The sequence below is a fragment of the Bos indicus genome, chromosome 8, assembly GCF_029378745.1.
Source record: "Bos indicus isolate NIAB-ARS_2022 breed Sahiwal x Tharparkar chromosome 8, NIAB-ARS_B.indTharparkar_mat_pri_1.0, whole genome shotgun sequence".
Taxonomy (NCBI): Eukaryota; Metazoa; Chordata; class Mammalia; order Artiodactyla; family Bovidae; genus Bos; species Bos indicus.
Window position 1 is genome coordinate 85,554,002 of NC_091767.1, and position 19,909 is coordinate 85,573,910.

At 43.3% G+C, this 19,909-nt stretch overlaps 1 protein-coding gene and 1 pseudogene across 1 annotated transcript; both read left to right on the top strand.

Moving 5' to 3' along the window:
* The first annotated feature begins 1,817 nt into the window (after positions 1-1,817).
* Positions 1,818-4,149, top strand: LOC139184618 (spermatogenesis-associated protein 31E1-like). The gene is made up of 4 exons (XM_070795163.1): positions 1,818-2,028; positions 2,775-2,832; positions 3,390-3,450; positions 3,725-4,149. Exons 1-4 carry the CDS (start codon positions 1,840-1,842, stop codon positions 3,822-3,824), a joined length of 408 nt encoding a protein of 135 aa, XP_070651264.1. The 5' UTR covers positions 1,818-1,839; the 3' UTR covers positions 3,825-4,149.
* Positions 3,852-19,909, top strand: part of LOC139184416 (spermatogenesis-associated protein 31A7-like) — a 35,536-nt pseudogene continuing 19,478 nt past the window's right edge.

Sequence of the window (19,909 nt, forward strand, 5' to 3'; positions counted from 1 at the left end):
CGAAAAGAAAATAGTCACCAAAGTCCATGAAACCTAGAGAGGTACATACATATCTCCTTGAATAAACCCAAGGAGAAATATGCCAAGATACATATTAATCAAACTAACAACTTAAACACAAAGGAAAAATTATTAAAAGAAGCAAGGGACAAGCAACACATGATGTACAAGGGGATCTCCATAAGGTTAACAGCTGGCTGATCTTTCAGCAGAAACTCTGTAGGCCAGAAGGGAGTATCAGGATATACTTGAAGTGATGAAAGGAAAGAAACCTACAAACAAGATAACTCTACCCAGCAAAAATCACATTCAGATTCCACGGAGAAATCAAAAGCATTACAAGTGTGAAGAGATAAGCAAATGTGAAGAAAATTCAGCACCACTACATCAGCTTTGTAATGAAAATGTTAAAGGAACTTCTTTAGGCAGGAAACTCATGGGAAGGATAAGATCAACAGAAACAAACTCAAAACAATAAACTAAAGGGTAATTGAATCATATGTATCGACAACTGCTTTAATTGTAAATGTATTAAATCCTCCAATGAAAAGATGCAGATTGCTGAATGAATCCAAAAACAAGACCCCTAAGTATACTGTCTAGAAAAGACCCACTTTGGGCCTAGGGACACATACAGACTGAAAGTGAGGGGCTGGAAAAAGATATTTCATGCAAATGGAAATCAAAAGGAAGCAGAAGTAATACTCATATTAGATAAAATAGATTTTAACATTAAAACTTTTATAAAAGACAAGGAAGGACACTGCATAATGATCAAGTGTTCAAGAAGAAGCTATAACAATTATATATGCATGCAATATAGGAACACCTCAGTACACGAGGCAAATGCTAACAGCTATAAAAAGGGAAATCAACAGGAACACAATAATAGTGGGGGACTTTAACACCCCACTCACATGAATGGACAGCTCATTCAGACAGAAAATTAATAAAAATCACAAGCCTTAAATGACCAGATGGCTGTAATTGCTATCTATAGGACATGCCATCTAAAATCATCAGAATACACATTTTTCTCAAGTGCACATGAAATATTTTCTAGCATAGATCACATCTCACATCACAAATCAAGCCTTGGTAATTTTTTCTCTATTTTTATTGCTTAAGCTTTCTCATTGTTTTTTTAAAAAATCCATTTCTATATATCCTTCTGTTTCCAAGTGCCAAAAAAAATTAAAGTTTTGCTTTTTGTATGTGCATTCTTAAATCAATAGGAAATGATATTTTTGCTTGCTATAAAGTAGGAATCTATCTTTTGCCACCATGATACCATGATAATTAGTTGTCCCAGTCCCATTATTGAGTAGTTCTTATATCAGAATATTAACTAAAAGTTTAAAAAATTTTTAATATTTTCCAAAATTCTCATGGCTGAAGAAGTATAAAAGAAATTTAAGTTCTATGCCTAGGTTGATGGAAGGCACAAAATCCTATGTGGAAAATTTGGAGTTACACACAAGGGCATCCTGAGAGTACAAATTCCTGGGATTAACCAAAACTACCAGGACAACTCCAGCTTTTGAAAAGGTACTGATGGGGCTTGAGCAGAGATCTCAGAGGAACCAAGCATTGTCTGAGCTCCAAGTATAAAGAATCGAAACGTGATTAATGTCTGTCTCTAACAGGATGAGAAGCTGGTGAGTAGAGCTACAGGGTTGGATGGTTGGGGAGGGGCTGTGCTGCCTTCTCTACTGTAGTCCCTGCCCACACTCAGGAGCCCTTTGTGACCAGAGCACAGCTCTATGATGGGGACCTAGGACTTTAGTCCCCCAGCATACACCCTGTGCTTAGTTGCCTGAGGACAGCAGTGTGGTTCAGATGATGGAGACTCTCCTCGGCTCTCTTAAAAGCACCTTTGGTCCTTGGCTGGACTCCGATTCCACTTCCTGGGTGACTGAAACCATCCTTGTTACTCTGTTTGGACTGGGGCTCTTTTTCCTGTTCTTTCCCTATTTCCAGAATAAACCAACTTTACCACCTCTTAGGAAACACAGAAACACCAGGAAGGTAAGGAACCCTTGGCCCTGATCAACAAACACACGATTCTCTCTTTTTTCCTATTATTTCCAATTTTCTGAATCAACTGGAGAGACACTTGAGATGGGAAAGAATAGAACATCTATTCTCAAGGAAGAATAAAACATCACCCCTCTAGGGACAAATTAGACTGGGCAGGGGACACAATGAACACTACGATTTCTATCCAAATATTTCAGACCAGTTGTCCAAGTGTGGAAGAGGGCTTCAGGAAAGGTCCCAAACACAGTGACCAGGGGATGAGGACTGGATACTCAGTTCATCTCAACTGCAGCACAGGACTCTGAGCACCGGTTCACCAGTCACAGGATAAGTGTCTTGGACGAGGGCTGAATGAGGGCAGTGCTGAAGCCCTGAGAGCCTCAGAGCAGGGGCTGGGGTGGGGCTCTGGATTGGGAAGCAGAGATCTACCGAAGGGAGATCGGATTCCCCCACACGTCTGAAAATGTACGTGTTTCTTGAGCAGTGGAAGAGTGAGAAAAGAAATCCAGGGTGAACCTCACATTGAAAATCCTACTTTATGTTCTACAAGAAGGAAAACAAAATATTTTTGTCCCCTTCAAAAAAATGAGTAAAAAGAAAGAAAAACCACAGAGCTCCGTTAGTTAAATGTAGTAAGTCTTATTATATATATGGACCCTGAGTAGCTAGCTGATGCTTGTCTAGAGAGGGGAGAATGAGAATTGGGTTCAAGGTCCTCGTTTTTTGTCCCTCAGCATCAAATGCAGCCGAGCGGGAGATGCAGGGATAGGAAGACAGATAGAGCTTTGAAAGGTAGGTTCTGATGTTTGGTCCTGTGTCTCTCAGGGCCCTGAGGACCCAGCTCTGCAGGCTCCTAGGAGGTCAGTGGTAGTTCCTGTCCCTCGGTAAACAGAACCCCCAGGGAAGCTCCTGGGAAGAGAGCAGAATGCAAATACTTCCCAGATTCCCCTGCAGAATGAAGTCCTGAGGGGCTTGGAAAAGGGTGTGGCCCAGCAGGGGTGTGTGGGCTGCATTGAATCAGTAGCCCCTGGATTAGGAGTGGGACCTCTAGTTCTGAGCCTGAACACAAGGTTTAACATCATTCAGATTCCTCTGTGAAGTGACCCCTGCCCATTCTTCCCCAAGGGCATTGTAAAGGCAGAAAAGGATCAAGGATGTGGAAGCAGTTTGTAAATGATAAACCCTTTCCTGAGCTTCACCATCATTGTCAGGCATTCTGTGGCCTTGGGTGCTGGTGCTTGGGCTCCAATCTCCCAGGGGTGTCCCCTTAAAGAGACAGTGTACTTAACCGCCTGTAAGACCCCTAGGCCCCTGTCTTCACCATCATGACCCAGTCTGCTGATTTCAAGCTTGCAGAGATTGCCTGAAAGAACTGGAAGAGGTCCGGGACTTGGCTTCCCATCTGCAAAGGTAAAGAACCTTCCCCATCTCTCCTGGGTTCCTCTTCCTCCCAGAACTTCTGGTGTTATCCCAGGGAGACAGGCAGCCTGGGGCTGAGTTGGGAGGGGGAGTTCTAGGGAGTGGGAAAGTCTAAAGCCCTGGGGTGAGGACAGCAGGAGCATTGTGAAGTTGCCTGGGGGCCAGGGAGGGCTGTGGGCTGCAGGTGCCCACCCTTGCTTGGCCTGCCCAGCCCTCCTGGCCACAGGGGCTCCTGGCTACAGCTTGTGCCTCCTGTCTCCTGCAGACACCTGGGGAGGACTACTGACAAGGGCACCATTCATCAGCTCTCCTCTCAAGAAACCCCTGGCGAGGTATACAAGCAAGCCCCTGCTGGAGCCCACTAGCCATGTAGGCAAGAGGCTGCTCCCACCATGTCCCCACCTCCGCTGACTGAGCAGCCTCCATCTCAGGCCTCCACAGTTTCTCCAAGATCAGTGACCTCAGTTTCTGTTCACTCAGATTCCTTCCTGACTCTCTCTCAGCACCAAAGCTTTTCCTTCCCCTGGACAGACTTTCACTTTGGCCACCTGCTCTTTCCCCTTCCCTGCCATGCCTTCCTGACCCAGGGGCTGCCCTGCACCTATAACAGACTCCTCTGAACCCCCTCCCCAACAGGCTCCATGATGTGTCTCACTAGGGCTACTCCTTAGCACTCCCACTGAGCACCATCTCACACAGTTCATACCCTCTCCCCTTGGAGACCAGCCATCTCAGGCCTTGTTCTTTCAAACTGTCCCCTTTCAGCCCTGTCTTGGTGGCAGGGTACTGCCAAAGCCTGAAGTTTCTCTACCTTGGCACACTTGAGTCCCAGCAAGAACACCTTCCCCGCCACCTGTCAGAGGCCTCATTTTGGGGAGACCCCACAAACAGACAGGTAGAGGCTGGTAGCCTCTCTTTTGTCAACCTGGATGTCCAGAAGCTGTTGGAGACGCTAATCACCAAGAGAGCAGAACTGAAGATTTGGAAGGAGAACGAAAAGGAGGTGCAGGCAGGCTACCATCTGACTTATTTGGAGAAGAGGATCAAGTCACTTGGTGACAAGCAGGACACGTTGGGTCGCCAACACTTCTGGAGCATAAAAGGCAAAGCAGAACAACTGCTTGGTCCTGAGAAGCCCCTGTATCCTGACATTTTGGGGGACCATCTACAGAAGACAGGCAGCCAGCTCTTCTGGGATCTCTTTCTGTACAGTGAGTCTCTGGTGGCTACTGTCACAGTTCCTGGGTCTCCTCTAGAGCTACACCCTATCTTATTCAATGAACTCTCTAGTGCTGAACCATTCCAAATTCAAGCTAAAGTAACCACAGCTGTCATTTGCCCGGCTCTTGACTCACCCTGTGACCCAGGCTCAACTTCAATCCTTGACTCAAACCATGCCCCAATGTCAACCACCACTTTGGGTTCAGTTAGAGACCCCTGACCATTTCCAACCCTATTTCCCAAACTGACCATCTCTTCTCAGCCACAGATTAGGTATTGTGAAGTATCTTGCCCTAGAGTCCAAACTAAGGCACAATCATTTGTCCAAATGCAATTCAAATCCTGGAATGTCACTTTTTTGTAAAAGCAACTAGAGAGTGGAAGAACTTTACCCTCTTTGGTTAAAAGATCTCAGCAGGTGTTTAGCCAGGTCACTCCCAACCTTCCCTAGGAGAACAGGTCTTCCCAGGCCCACAGTTCTGTCTCCATCCTTCTCGGGATTTGATCAACCTTGAGGTTTGGGAGAAACTAGAGCACTACCTTTCCAAAAGGTTCATGTAGCAACAGAGTGGGCTGCCCTACAGAATGCAAGCCTTGGATTGGATACAGCCTCAGGATCAATTCCCAAGACCTTGGCAGGTACAGGGAAAGAAGTGGCCCTCAAGGACCTCTCTAGGTCCAGGCAAAAGCAGCCAGGATGCACAGTTCAAGTGCCCAGCAAAGATCCCACCAGGGAAGGACCTTCACCAGGATATACATGAGAATTTGGGGAGGATCCTAAAAGATCTGTACATGACCTCAGCCAGCACCACAGCAAAGGTTCCAAGAGTGAGGCTCGAGTCAAAGAGAGTTGGGCTCAGGCAGGAAGCATCCAGAATAAGATTTGGGAGTCCTTATGGAAAGGAAGGCAGAGCAGATCCCTGAGTGTCCAAACCCTGTGGATGTACATTGTTCGAGACTAGATGACAACCTTGTCTCAGATTCTCCCGGACAGTCAAATGCTCCTCAGTGAACAGAAAATCCAGATTTCTCTCAGAATAGTGAGGCCTTCATGAATACCTCCCATGGTCTCTTGTCCCATATAACTCAGTCCTTATATTCAGCAGGATCTGAAGGCACATATAATAATGTTTCAGGTGAGGCACAGGTATGGGGCCTACCCTCAATGTCCTCAAGTCCATACTTAGCTTGAAGTTGACAAAGGTTCACTGAATACCCCTTCCAGGATCCAACTTGAAAGCCACCTGTGAATCTGGGGACCACTCAAAAGCCTAGTTAACCAAGGTCTTGGGAGAACCTCCTCAGCCCCTCTCAGGATAGAAAGTGATAACAACAGAGGCAGTTTTCCCCATGGAAAGTCCCCTCCCTGCCTGCTGTGGGCTGTGGGAGGGCCCCCACCTGGCAAGGTCCACAAGCCTTCAGAGGTCCCTCTGACTGGTCAAGAAGAAAGCCACCTCAGGCCCACAAACATAACTTTGTGGGCAGAATCTGGGACAATGAGTTTGTCATGGGAGCTAACAGAGGCAGCCAGTCCAAGGCCATCGATGAGCCACAGGAGGAAGCCAGGGTGGGCCTCCCCAGGCTCCTGCTCTAGTGTGACAGTACTGGATTTTGACACATGTTCCCAATCTTCCAGGGAACAAGAGGCCATGGAGGAGGACCCTGGTTGGAAAGGTACTTTTGAACCAAGTGTGCTAATAAACTCCTAAAGTATTAATATGGATTTGAGGAGATCACAGTCTCTAAGTTGCAATAAAAGCCTCTCCTCGAATACAAAGTCTGTTCCTCAGAATTGAAAGAGACAATGTTCATCACAACACTGTTTACAATAGCCAGGACATGGAAGCAACCTAGATGTCCATCAGCAGATGAATGGATAAGAAAGCTGTGGTACATATACACAATGGAATATTACTCAGCCATTAAAAAGAATGCATTTGAATCAGTTCTAATGAGGTGGATGAAACTGGAGCCTATTGTACAGAGTGAAGTGTGTCAGAAAGAAAAACACCAATACAGTATACTAATGCATATATATGGAATTTAGAAAGATGGTAACAATGACCCTACATGCAAGACAGCAAAAGAGACACAGATGTAAAGAACAGTCTTTTGGAATCTGTGGGAGAAGGTGAGGGTGGGATGATTTGAAAGGGCAGTGTTGAAATGGGTATATTATCATATGTGTAGCGGATCACCAGTCCAGGTTCTATGCATGAACACAGGGTGCTCAGGGATGGCGCACTGGGATGACCCTGGGGGATGGGATGGGGAGGGAGGTGGGAAGGGGGTTCTGGAGGGGGAACACATGTGCGCCCATGGCTGATTCATGTCGATGTTTGGCAAAACCCACTACAATACTGTAAAGTAATTAGCCTCCAATTAAAATAAATAAAATAATTTTTAAAAAAGTCTGTTTCCTCAAACAGACAATCTACATGCTGATTCACAGTGTTGTAAGCTTGAGTTTCAAGGGTTCAGAGACCAGAAGAAAAGGCTGGACCAGGGGAGTGCTCCTTCAAGACTGGGCCACTAACATACTCCTCAAAGACTATCACTCGGATATGTTAACTTCTACAAACACTTGGGATTTGCAGGAATTTCTGTCCTGTCCAGAGGAGACACTTCCAATTCCCAGATGCCCTATGACCAGTTGTTCCAGTGGAGGGAAAGAGCAGGGGCAGCTGGAGGCCCTGAAGCAGCAGCCCCAACATCAGAGCAAGAAGTTGTCCCCACTGGTCGGAGAGAGAATTACAGCATGAAAAATGTTTGGCAGAGTGGGGAGTCTACCGGGGCATTGGATGAGAAAAAAGATTAAGCAACATCTGCAGTAGATTTTCCTTAATAAAGGCAAAGGATTGGAAGAGACACTGCAAAAAGGCAAGCCTGCAACAGCCACTGCCCAGAGCCAGGGACAAGGCAAAAGCAGATTGCTTATGATACAAGAACTTCTGAGGCTCAGGCTCTCATGACAGCTGTTGGATGGATCCTAAAGGAGAAGGTGGTGCTTCACTGTGGACCTCATGCCTCAGAGTTAAGCTGGTGCAAAGGAGAATTCTGGGACCCATTAGGTCCACATTATTGCTCCCATAGGTTTCTCTCCAACTAAGAGCAAAGGAGAGTGATGGTAGATGCCTTCCATCACCAAGCTACCCCCATGGGCCACAGCTGTCCCACAAAGAGTCAGTGGACCAGTTCCAGGGAGCCAGGTCCCCCCCTAGGCAGAGGCTAGCAGCATGGATCAAGAGTGACAGGTGTTCCAGGCTATTCCCTCCACTGTCCAAGGCATTGTCTCTCTCAGAAATAAACCTCTTCTGGTTAATCAAAACACGATTGTCACAGCTTTCCTGGTGGGAAAACTTTTCTATAAGAAAAAATGCATGCCTAGCAGAGAAAAAAATTTTTTCTCTCAAGTTTAGCACATCTTCTCTGTGATAATGACTTCTTCGTACCGCAGATTTTATTGTTTCCCGAAGTGAAACTTTTTTCTCATGAAAGGTGATGGCTTCTCTGTGCCCTGCTAGGGGGAAGGGAAGGGATCAGGGTCCACTGTTCGCAGGTGCCTGCTCTGACTGTCAGATGGGACAGAGACATGGAGGGAGGTGGATCCCGATGGATACTCATCCTCACCACATCTCCTCACTGCACCTTCAGTTTCCATAAAAGCAGCATTACAGAAACAAGCAACAGCATTCAGGACATGCCAAGGTGAACTGAACCTAAAGACCTCCTCCTTCTCAGGATCCAGCTCAGTCCTCTCTCCATCTCTCTCTCTACCTTGAACTTGTGTGGCTGTGGGGAAGGGCTTTGCAGAGGCTGAAATTCCCCACAGGCTCAGAAAGTATTAGAGAGAAGTTCACATGTTGGAACAAGAAGGGGAGCTTGGGGGTATTGCTGGCCCGAGTCCAGAGGAGGGAGAAACCTCTTTCCCATGTCAAGGTGGGATTACACGACAATGCCCTCGAAGCCCCTTCTCTCCTAGAAGGAGCTGGGATTGAGATGGCCAGGAGCGTCGTCCTCCCTTCATCTTTCTCGTGCTCTGGAGCAGAGCCGAGGATGAGGCCCATTCTCTGCTCTGAGGGTGTGCAGTGTGGAGCATGGAGGCCCCCGTGGGCCGGTCCACCTCTGTCCCAGAGGAGAGGACAGCCCTGCTCACAGCACCCACCTCTCCTGGGGTAAGAGCAGGGGCATGATTGTGTGCAGTCACCTCATTGTCTGAGAGTGGGACGCTGTGCCCCTGGGTGGGATGCAGGGGAAGGAGGCAGGTGGCAGAGGTGTCCATGGATGGTGTAGTGACCAAGGAGCCCTGGCATCCCACCACAACTACAGGCCCAGAGGAAGGAAATTAGGGGCCTGGTGGCTCCTAGTGGCCCCACCCCAGAGTCTCCCCCCTACTCCAGCTCTCAGAACCCAGATTGTGTGAAGCCACCTGGAGCTCCTCCACAGAGGTCCAGGCTCCCAGAGGCAGTGGAGCCTCTGAGCAGGGAAGCTTCACTTCTCCACAGTGTAAATTATCAGCTCTCACAAGACTGGGAGCTTGGGACAGACTTGCGGTCCCTGACCTCTACCTTACACATGAGGCCCAAGGAGGCTCCCAGGGAACTCAACAGGTGGGACTCAACAGGCCCAGCGACTGTGCTCGAGTTTGGCAAGTCGCGCCTGCCCTCAGCCTTGCTCACTGCAGAGCCCAGATGGAGAAGAGACTAGCAGACTGGATGTGTCAGCCAGCGGGCAGGAAGTGACCTGTGGGGAACAAGCGTACAGTCAGCTTTCCTCCCCAGGCCTTTTCACATGAGAAAGCAGGGAGACAGGCGCGATTCCCTAGAGCAATTCAGGGCTCTGTGTCAGTCACTCCTGCTCCAGGGGGATACCCTGACCCAGGAGGCAGCAGGAATGGCCCTGCCCCCATGCCTGTCAGGACCCCACAGGTGGGACCAGGACCTGGTGGCATGTGGCAGAAGTGAGGTCTCCTCTGGGGCCAGATGGCAGGGCTGGGACCAGGTTACAGAGTGACGGCGAGAGCTCAGGAGAGCGGGGCGCGGAGCAGGAACCTCGAGCCTGGCTGCTGCCTGGGCCTCTGAGAGGCAGCGAGAGGGGAGTGCTTGGGGTGGGGGGTGGGTTCTGGCCCCACTAGGCTCCTGCCCAGAGAAGTGACACAGAAGGACACTGTACCGCTGATTCTGTTCGTGATGCCAATTGTCTTGCTGTTCACACTGTCCGTACTGTTCGTTGAACCCAGGGTCGGCAAGGCATGAGCTGAGATGCTGGAAGAAGACTCAAGGAGCTGTCGGAACTGTAGACACGTTTATTCTCTCCTGGCTGATGCAGCAGCCATAGCAGCAGCCATAGCATAACCTAACACAGCATAATCACACACAACCACCCTTCCAGGCTTTTCCAGGTGAAGCTTATTCAGATGTACTGCATAAAGTAGTCCATGACCAAGCAAGTGTCTCGTGATGGGCATACGCAGTGCTATAAACGATCTCAGCTGTTATATAGTCATTATTTACAAAATGTGGGGCGAGAGAGCCTGAACACGCAGTCTTGGCCAATTTGCTCCCTCCCCACAAACACTGACAGAACAACAAGAAACAGGAGGGAGCAAGTCCCTGAGCCCTTCGCCTGCCTTCATGGGCAGAAAGGTCAGCAATGTGGTGTCCCCCACTGTGTCCCCATGCAGAGACCCACATTGACCCCACATGGGGACCTCCCAAACACCCACTCTGAGAAATCCCACCCAGAGACCTCTCAGAGCATCCCACAGAAACCTCTCTCTGAGCCCTCCCACACACACCCCTCACAAGTGTTCTTCAGGATCTGAGTATCCCCCCACTGACAGGTCTTTCAAGGTGGGTCTGATGTCACATCATAAACCAGCAGCACAGGGGAAGGACCAGTGACGGTGCCCTGAGCCGCCCCCAGAACTCTAAGACATCCAGGCATTTTCAGCATTGCCCCAGATGGGGTTCTCTGCTTGGAGAAAGGATCATGCTCTTGTCTCTTTGTAACCATTGTACCTAAACAGAAGAATCCCAGCGTTCACCACCTGCAGGCCTGCAAAAGTCTTTCCTCCACAGATCTTCAGTAGCTTGAGCTCTGCCCCAGGGATTAGAGAGTCACAAAGTTTAAACACGAGTGAAATGCTGCCAACCTGCAATGAGAGTCAAATATTGTCTTATTTTATTCATATCTAGTCAGAGGGTGCCATATCATATTTTTAAAAACTTCTTTGGGGAAAAGATCTGATTTCAAGATGCAGATTACTTTACTTTGGAAACAAAGTAAAAAACTGCAGTAAATGGGTTTTGGGATGAAATAAAGCAGCAATAATAAGGCAGGTGGCGTCTCACTCACTTGCCAGGGGACTGTGCAACTAACACATTATTTTGGACATACAGTTTGTGTCAACTGTGTGGGTTCTGTTTTATTTTTAAGTGAAACAGGCTAAAAATATCAGAAGATTTTTCAAATGAATCATATCTAGCAATACTCCTTTTTTGTCCTCTGGCCAAAATATACATTTTTTCTTAAAATGTAGTAATGCCCTCAAATAGTATTATGCATATTTCCAAGATGTAATAAGGTTCATATGTTCAGGTAACATAGTTTAAACGAACTATACAGGAGTTTTCATTTTTAAAATAATTCTTTTAAAACATACAGTTTCCAAGATGCAGGAAAGCTCCGTTTTATGTTCATTACGGGGCTAAAAATGACACTTGGCTTCAAATAGTGTCGAATTTTATAGAAGATATCTTTTCACCTATGCTTGATATATACACATGGCCTAATAAAATTACCTGAAGGAACTTCTTCATATCAGATTGGAAGAAAATGCACATAATAATCAAAGTGTGCATTGAACGTACCCAAAATGCCCAACAGTCATCAAAATCCTCACGTTGTGTATCCAGCCCTGTCCAAAGGGGACCCTTTACTTACACCTCATAATGTTTCTCACTGCTCAGAAACAACTAGTTTTCCTTGCCTTGCTAAAATTTACATTAATCATAGCTGTTGCACATTTATCATTGTTGAGTTAGATTATCTATCAGATGACAGTATCATCCCATCATTTAGGCCCCCTTTGGGCCTAAATATTTCAACAACAGAATTTATAATTAATTTTCAATCTTACTTCCTTATAACTTCATTGAATCACAGCGTGATGGAATGTGTCGTGGTTGTCCTGTAGTTCTACAGGGTGGTATTTTTTTGCAGTGAAAGTTATACAGGTGAGTTTCATATTAACACAATGGGACAAATTGGGGAAAATTCCATACAGGAAATGGTTTGCAAAGTGTGCTATTTCCTTTTCAATTTGATTATTATTCAGTTTTTTTTTAATTTAAGTTGAACAAACTGAAAACAGAGAACATAAACAAATATCCATGATAAATAGTTTATTGCTTTTCTCGTATGAATGCATTGTCCCTCACTAGCGATGCATAGTTCAATAAACTGCACAATTGTAATGAACAGGGTGCAGCAAAGCAGCATTCTCATCAGTCATTGCACCTGCATCTGTCATATGTTGCTTCAAGTGACTTGTGGGTTCAGTTTCCATAGCATAAACTTGCCCTTTATCCTAGATGAAGCAGTTAAGAGGATTCTGTTTTAAACACATTGTCACTGTTGCCAAACTTTATGGTCATCTGTAGTTTTTTTTCCTTAAAATATTTAATTACAGAAGATCTTATAAACGTCTTACCATATATATTATATATATATATATATGTATACATATATCAACAGAAAGGAATACCAAAATAAGATAATGGAGAAAATAATAATTCCTTTGCTTTTGACATTTTCCAGAAAAACATGTGATTTTAATCTACAGAGAAATTAATATATATAATATTAATATTCAAAAAGTTTGGTTTTGAAGTTGATTATATTTAAAATGATTCTGGCACTGATTATAATGAACCAGACATTCTAGGAAAACCATGAAAATGAAAATGGCTCAATTGTGTCTGAGTCTCTGTGACCCCATGGACTATACAGTCCATGGAATTCTCCAGACCAGAATACTGTAGTGGGTAGCCTTTCCCGGCTCCAGAGGATATTCCTAACCCAAGGATGGAATGCAGGTCTCCCACACTGCAGGCAGATTCTTTACCAGCTGAGCCACCAGGGGAGCCTAAGAATACTGGAGTGATAGCCTATCCCTTCTCCAGCGGATCTTCCTGACTCAGGAATCAAACCAGGGTCTCCTGCATTGCAGATGGATTCTTAACCATCTGAGCTGATGACTTATTAATACTCCAAAGGGTAAAAATATATGTGTGTGTATATATATATACATATTTTTTTTAACCAAATGGACAAGAAAGAAAAAAGAAAAAGTAGTCAGTCTGTACTTAATTCTGCAACTCCCCTTAATAGGTTACAATGCTGTGTTCAGTCTCATATACTTTTACTTCATAACAAACTCCCGCAGGAAGTGTTTTGGTAGTGTTCACACATACATATAATTTCTGCCATAGTCACAGCAGGGAGAGTCAAGATCTGGATGATCCAGAAGCTTCAAAACTGTCTCTGGCTCTTGGAAGTTGGTCAGTTTCATAATCTGGTGTCCCTAATCCCTGAATCCTTCTAGGTTCCCAAAATATTAATTATCTTGTGACTTTTTGGCCATTCCTTTTAAATACCTGATAGTCAGATTTTTCAGCCCTCGTAACCCTTCACTCAGGCTCTTCTATCTTGCAAAATTATGTTGACTTATTTGTGCACCCTTTCTCTCTCTTTAGTTGGTTTAATGAATTTCATTAGAAATAAAAAATATGTATTTTTGAATCTGCTATCTTTAGCCAGAAGTCTCTAGGAGAAAATGAAAGAAAGAAGGCAGGATGGAAAAGAGGGAGGGGAGGAGGGAGAGACAGAAGTAGGGGTGGAAGGAAAGCAGGAGCGAGGCAAGGAGGGAAGGAGGGGAGAAGGAAAGATTGGAGGGAGGGAGGGAGGAAGGGGTGAATTAGTGACCAAAACCAACTTACTGTAATTTTTCAAGGACCTGCTAAATTTGTACCTTATCAAGTATCTTAGTTTGGAAAGAGGATTCTACTATGATATTCCTTTCTCCTTATTGTTGGTGTGTGAACCTGAAGGTAAACAGAATCTGGGATCTGAATCAAAGAGATGAAAATATATGGACAAGTTACTCATATCACTAAAATTATAAGAATTAAATTATTTCTTGAGTAAGGCAAAGGAATTCTACTCATTAAAAAGATACACTAAAACTAAAATTCTCACAGCTGAAAATTATTATTTTAAATAGTTAATAACAAATTATTTAATTATTAGTTACATAATTAATAAAACTATTTTCAATAATTTAAATCTATGTTTTCAGTTTCTACAAACAAAATAATATATGTATTTCATATACTTCATTTCAATTTTGCTATTTTAAGCTCTGAGTTATACCATGTAGACCACATTAAAAGGAGAATATTAGTCATCAATAGATTTGAAAGGTATATTCAATAAGTAGATGTATGATCAGAATTGTAAAAAATTCTCTGAACTGCTTGTCTTCTAAATGTTGTAGAAAGTATATATGACTATGTAGAAATATGTTAAATCAGTTATAGAGGATTCAGCAAAATTTTATTAATAATAATCTAAAAAAAGCTCAGGTGATTTAAATTACATTTCTTAAATTAGACTTCAAAAGCATGTAAAGTTTAACAGTGTAGGATATAAAAATTTTCTTCCCTAGAAAATAGTAGAAAACACATTTTGAAATGGAAAGAATTGGATGCTTATAGATGCTACTGAGGAATAACACTTGATTGTAAGTGAAGGTGCTGCACAGGTGAGCAGAGCTTATAAGTATATAGACTTGATAATGGCAAATACCATGGAGAAAAAATACAGCAAGAAATTAATAGTAAGTGCAGGAGTTTCAGGAAATTTGCCAAAATTTCAAAGATATTAAGAAAAAAATTTTTTTTTTTACTATACATACAAATATCACATGGTTCACAGCCTGTGTAATTCAATGAAATGTTGAGCCACGCCCTGTAGGGCCACCCACAGACAAGTCATGGTGGAGAGTTCTGACAAAATGTGGTCCACTGGAGAAGGGAATGGCAAACCACTTCAGCAGTCTTGCCCTGAGAATCCCATGAACAGTGTGAAAAGGCAAAATGATATTACCCTGAAAGATGAACCCCCTAGGTCAGTAGGTGTTCAATATGCTACTGGAGAAAAGCAGAAAATAGCTCCAGAAGGAATGAAGAGCCTGAGACAAAGTTGTGCCTGAGCCAGACACTGAGTTGTGGATGTGTCTGGTGGTAAGAGTCAAGTCTGATTCTATAAAGAACAATACTGCATTGGAATCTGGAATGTTAGGTCTTTGAGTCAAGGTAAATTGAAAGTGGTCAAGCAGGAGATGGCAAGAGTGAACATGGATATCTTAGGAATCAGTGAACTAAAATGGATGAGAATGGGTGAGTTTAATTCAGATGACCATTATATCTGCTACCATGGACAAGAATCCCTTAGAAGAAATTAAGTAGCCCTCATAATCAACAAGAGTCCAAAATGCAGTACTTGGGTACAATCTCAAAACGGCAGAATGATCTTGGTTCCTTTCCAGAACAAAGCACTCCCCATCACAGTAATCCAAGTCTATGCCCCAAACACTGATGCTGAAGAAGCTAAAGTTGAACCATTCTATGAAGACCTATGAGACCTTCTAGAACTAATACCAAAAAGAGAGGTCCTTTTCATCACAGGGGACTGGAATGCGAAAGTAGGAAGTCAAGAGATACCTGGAGTAACAGGCAAGTTTGGGCTTGGAGTACAAAATGAAGCAGGGCAAAATCTAATAGAGTTTTGCCAAGAGAATGCACTGGTTCTTGCCAAGACAACCCTCTTGCAACAACACAAGAGACGACTCTACACATGGACATCACTAGAGGGTCAATACTGAAATCAGATTGATGATATTATTTGCAGTCAAAGATGGAGAAGCTCATACAGTCAGCAAAAACAAGACCAGGAGCTGACTGTGGCTCAGATTATGAACTCCTTATTGCAAAATTGAAACTTAAATTGAAGAAAGCAGAGAAAAACACTAGGCCATTCAGACATGACCTAAATCAAATCCCTTATGATTATACAGAGGAAGTGAGAAGTAGATTCAAGGGATTCGATCTAATAGACAGAATGCCTGGAGAATGATGGATGAAGGACTCTTTGAAATTAGAACAATTTCTAGCACATACACAAAAACAAACTCAAAATGGCTTAAAGACTTAAATATAAGGCCAGAAACTGTAAAACTCTTAGAGGAAAACATATGCAGAACAGTCTTTGACTACATAATAGCAAGATCCTCTCTGATCCACCTCATAGAGTAATGGAAATAAAAACAAAAATAAATGGGATTGAATTAAATTTAAAAGCATTTGCACAACAAAGGAAACTATAAACAAGACTAAAAGACAACTGTAAGAATGGGAGAAAATAATTGCAAAGAAAACAATTGACAGAGGATTAATCTCCAAAATATATAAACAACTCATGCAGCTCAATATCAGAAAGAACTAACAACCCAATCAAAAAACAGGCAGAAGACCTAAACAGACACTTCTCCAAAGAAGACATACAGATGGCCAATAAACACATGAAAAAATACTCAACATCACTCATTATTAGAGAAATATAAATCAAAACTACAATGAGGTATCACCTCACACAAGTCAGAATGGCTATAGAGAACGTGGAGGCAAGGGAACCCTCGTGCACTGCACTGTTGGTGAGAATGTAAATTGATCCAGCCACTATGCACAGCAGTATGGCGATTCCTTAAAAAATTAGGAATAAAACTACCATATGACCCAGTAATCCCATAACTGGGCATATACCTTGAGAAAACCACAATTCAAAAAGACGCATGTACTCCAATGCTCATTGCAGCACTATTTACAGTAGCCAGGATGTGGAAGTTAACTTAGACATCCATTGACAGACGAATGGATAAAGATGTTGGGGTACATATGTACAGTGGAACATTATTCAGCCATAAAAAGGAATGAAATTGAGTCCATTGTAGCGAGGAGAATGAACATAGACTTAAGTAAGTCAGAAAAGAGAAAAACACATATCAATATTAATGCCTATATATGGATAATGCATACATATGGAATCTAGAAAAATGGTACTGATTGATGTTTTTGCAGGTAAACAACAGAGATGTAGACATAGCAAACAGGCTTGTGGACACAGCAGGGGAAGGAGACGTTGGGCTGATTTAGAAAGTCTTATTGACATATATATATATAACACCATGTGTAAAATAGATAGCTAATGGGAAGCTGCTATATATCACAGGAAGCCTAGCCTGGTGCTCTACGAGGACCTAGAGGGGCGGGGTGTAGGAGGTAGGAGGGAGGCTCATGAGGGAGGGAATATATAATGTATATACATTATATTATATATATACATTGTACATACATACACAGAATTGTATGGCAGAAATATTATAGTTATGAGTGATTCACATGGCTGTACAGCAGAAACCCCCACAACATAGTAAAGCAATCATCCTCTAGTTAAAAAGACTTTTTTAAAGGCTATGTTGAATGATCCACTCTCAATGTCCTCAGCAGAATGCCCTTCTGGATGTCTCCCCCTGTATGTTCCAGGGAAGGATTTTCTCCTTTCCCACAGGCTGGGCCATGACACATGGATGCCCATCAAGCCTGCACAGTAGAGTCTTCTCATTTAACTGCCGCTGAGGCCAGTACCATCCTTGGAATCCTGGGGCAGGACCCTTCCATCCCCGAGGAGCAGCAGTTGGCCTCACACCAGCAGTTTCTTTGGACGGTTGGAGGACTTGGAGCTAGACTTTCAGGCCTCTCTGCTCCACCACGATCTCCAGGAGGGGAAACCCTGGGACTGTTCCTGTCACTATGGGCAAAAACAGAACTACCTTATTCTGTAGGGTGAATGATTCTAAGCGCCCACAAAACATTTCAAGAAGGTATGTAAGGCCTGCATCATCTGTAGTTCTTTTCTTATTCATTTACCAGTAATAACTCAGTTACACCTTTAAAACATATATCAACTTAGAGATATACTTAGAGCTGGATTTCTGGGATTCTACTTTCAAAAAGAATATTCTTTAGCTAAATTTATATTTTGTTTTCTTACAAATTATAACAGGAAATGGTACTTTGAAACACAACTTCTGCTATGTTTAAATACATGATGAAATGAATGAATTAGGAAATTAACTCTGTTTATTACTCTTAAATATTCTTCAGCTCATTCTTCTGATTTGTCAAGTGTAAAATTTTGACTGAGGTTTAAAATAATGACAATTTCTGAAAGCTAACTCTTTTTTTGCTGTATATTTAACAATAATAACAAAGTGCCCATACTCTACAGATACAATATCCTCACGTTTGTATAGGGGCTTCCCAGTTGACTCAGGGGTAAAGAAACCCGCCTGTCAATGCATGAGACCTGAATTTGATCCCTGGATCAGGAAGATTCCCTGTGGAAGGAAATTGCAAGCCTCTCCAGTATCCTTGCCTGGAGAGTCTGTAGGACAGAGGAGCCTGGTGGCTATAGTCCATGAGGTTGCAAAAGAATGATGCATGATTTGATGACTTCAACAACAGCAGCAACAACATGTTTGTATACACACACACACACACACAGTTTTCTGAATGTACAGTGAAATATATACTAATCTTCCATTTTGTGTCCTAAATCAGAGATGCTCTTAATATACTCTTGTTCCCATCAATCCTAGAAGCTAGAACCAAATTGGTTCCCAGGAATGTGACCCAGTGCCAACACTAGTTTCAAAGTTGTTTCTTCTCAGGACATATTTTGATTTGTGTTTGTCTTGTGTCTTCTCAAAGCTCTTTTAGTTGTGTTTTGTGTTTTGTTCATAGGCAGTTATTTCCTTTTAATTTCCATAAGAATTTGTTCAAATGTTGCACAAAGTTTGCTTTTTTGATTATTAATATGCAGGAAAGCCAACTCTGGAACATATTTTTTTCACCTAAAAGCACTTTGTACCAGGTATCACACGTGCGTATATGTGAGATACAGCCTCATTTCAACAAATTCCACCTAAATTCCACTCAGTAAAAAAGCAGGTAAATAGATAGTCAATGGGAATTTGCTATATGACTCAAGGAATTCAAACTGGGGCTCTATAATAACCTAGAGGGGTGGGAATGGGCAAGAGGTGGGAGGGAGATTCAAGAAGTAGGGGACATATGTACACCTATTGTTAATTCATGCTGATGTATGACAGAAATCAAAATATTTTTTGACAACTTGGCATAGTCAGTAAAGCAGAAATAGATATTTTTCTGGAACTCTGCTTTTTTCATGATCCAATGATGTTGGCAATTTGATCTCTGGTTCCTCTGCCTTTTCTAAATCCAGCTTGAACATCTGGAAGTTCGTGGTTCACATACTGTTGAACCATGAACTTAGCCACGATCTTCGCTAAGTTGTGTCTGACTCTTGCAACCCCATGGACCGTAGCCTGCCAGGCTCCTCTGTCCATGGGATTCTCCAGGCAAGAATACTGGAATGGGTTACCATTTCCTACTTCAAGGGATCTTCCCAACCCAGTGGTTGAGCCCCGATCTCCTCTACTGCAGGCAGAATCTTTACCGTCTAAGTCACCAGGGAAGTCCCAAAAGTGCTCAAGGAGTTTGTGTATGTACTGGTAGGCGCTGAGTTTGATCAAGCAGGGTTATTATTCTCTAAGGACTGCTGTTTCACCAATAATGAATGGACAGTGGAGACACTGAGAGTAGGGCTCTTTTATTCTCCCTGCATTTGGCCAAGAGCTTTAATAGTCCCACTGCAGTCCTACTGCTGGTTTCATATGGGAGTTTAGATCCAGGTTATTACTTATTGACAGTGATTTAGACTTAATCGTATGTTACTAGTGATGCTGCCACTGTTCTTGGGTCTTGTGTTTCCCAGTCTCTTGAATTTAGTGTGTGTTTGCACTAGAGAATATGCTGGAGGAATTCTTTTAGGAAAGTCTAAGTTTCCTATACTTTCTATGTCTTTGTATATCCAAACGTTTCTTTCATTAGCTTTCTTACCTGAATATTTGCCAGCCTCAGAGCTTGCTAGAGTCTGATGGGACTTACCATCCCATTGACTGAGCTAGCCTTCTAGGAATGGAGGTTTAATGCTGTTACATTACTAAGTGGTGTGAAAAGTTGAA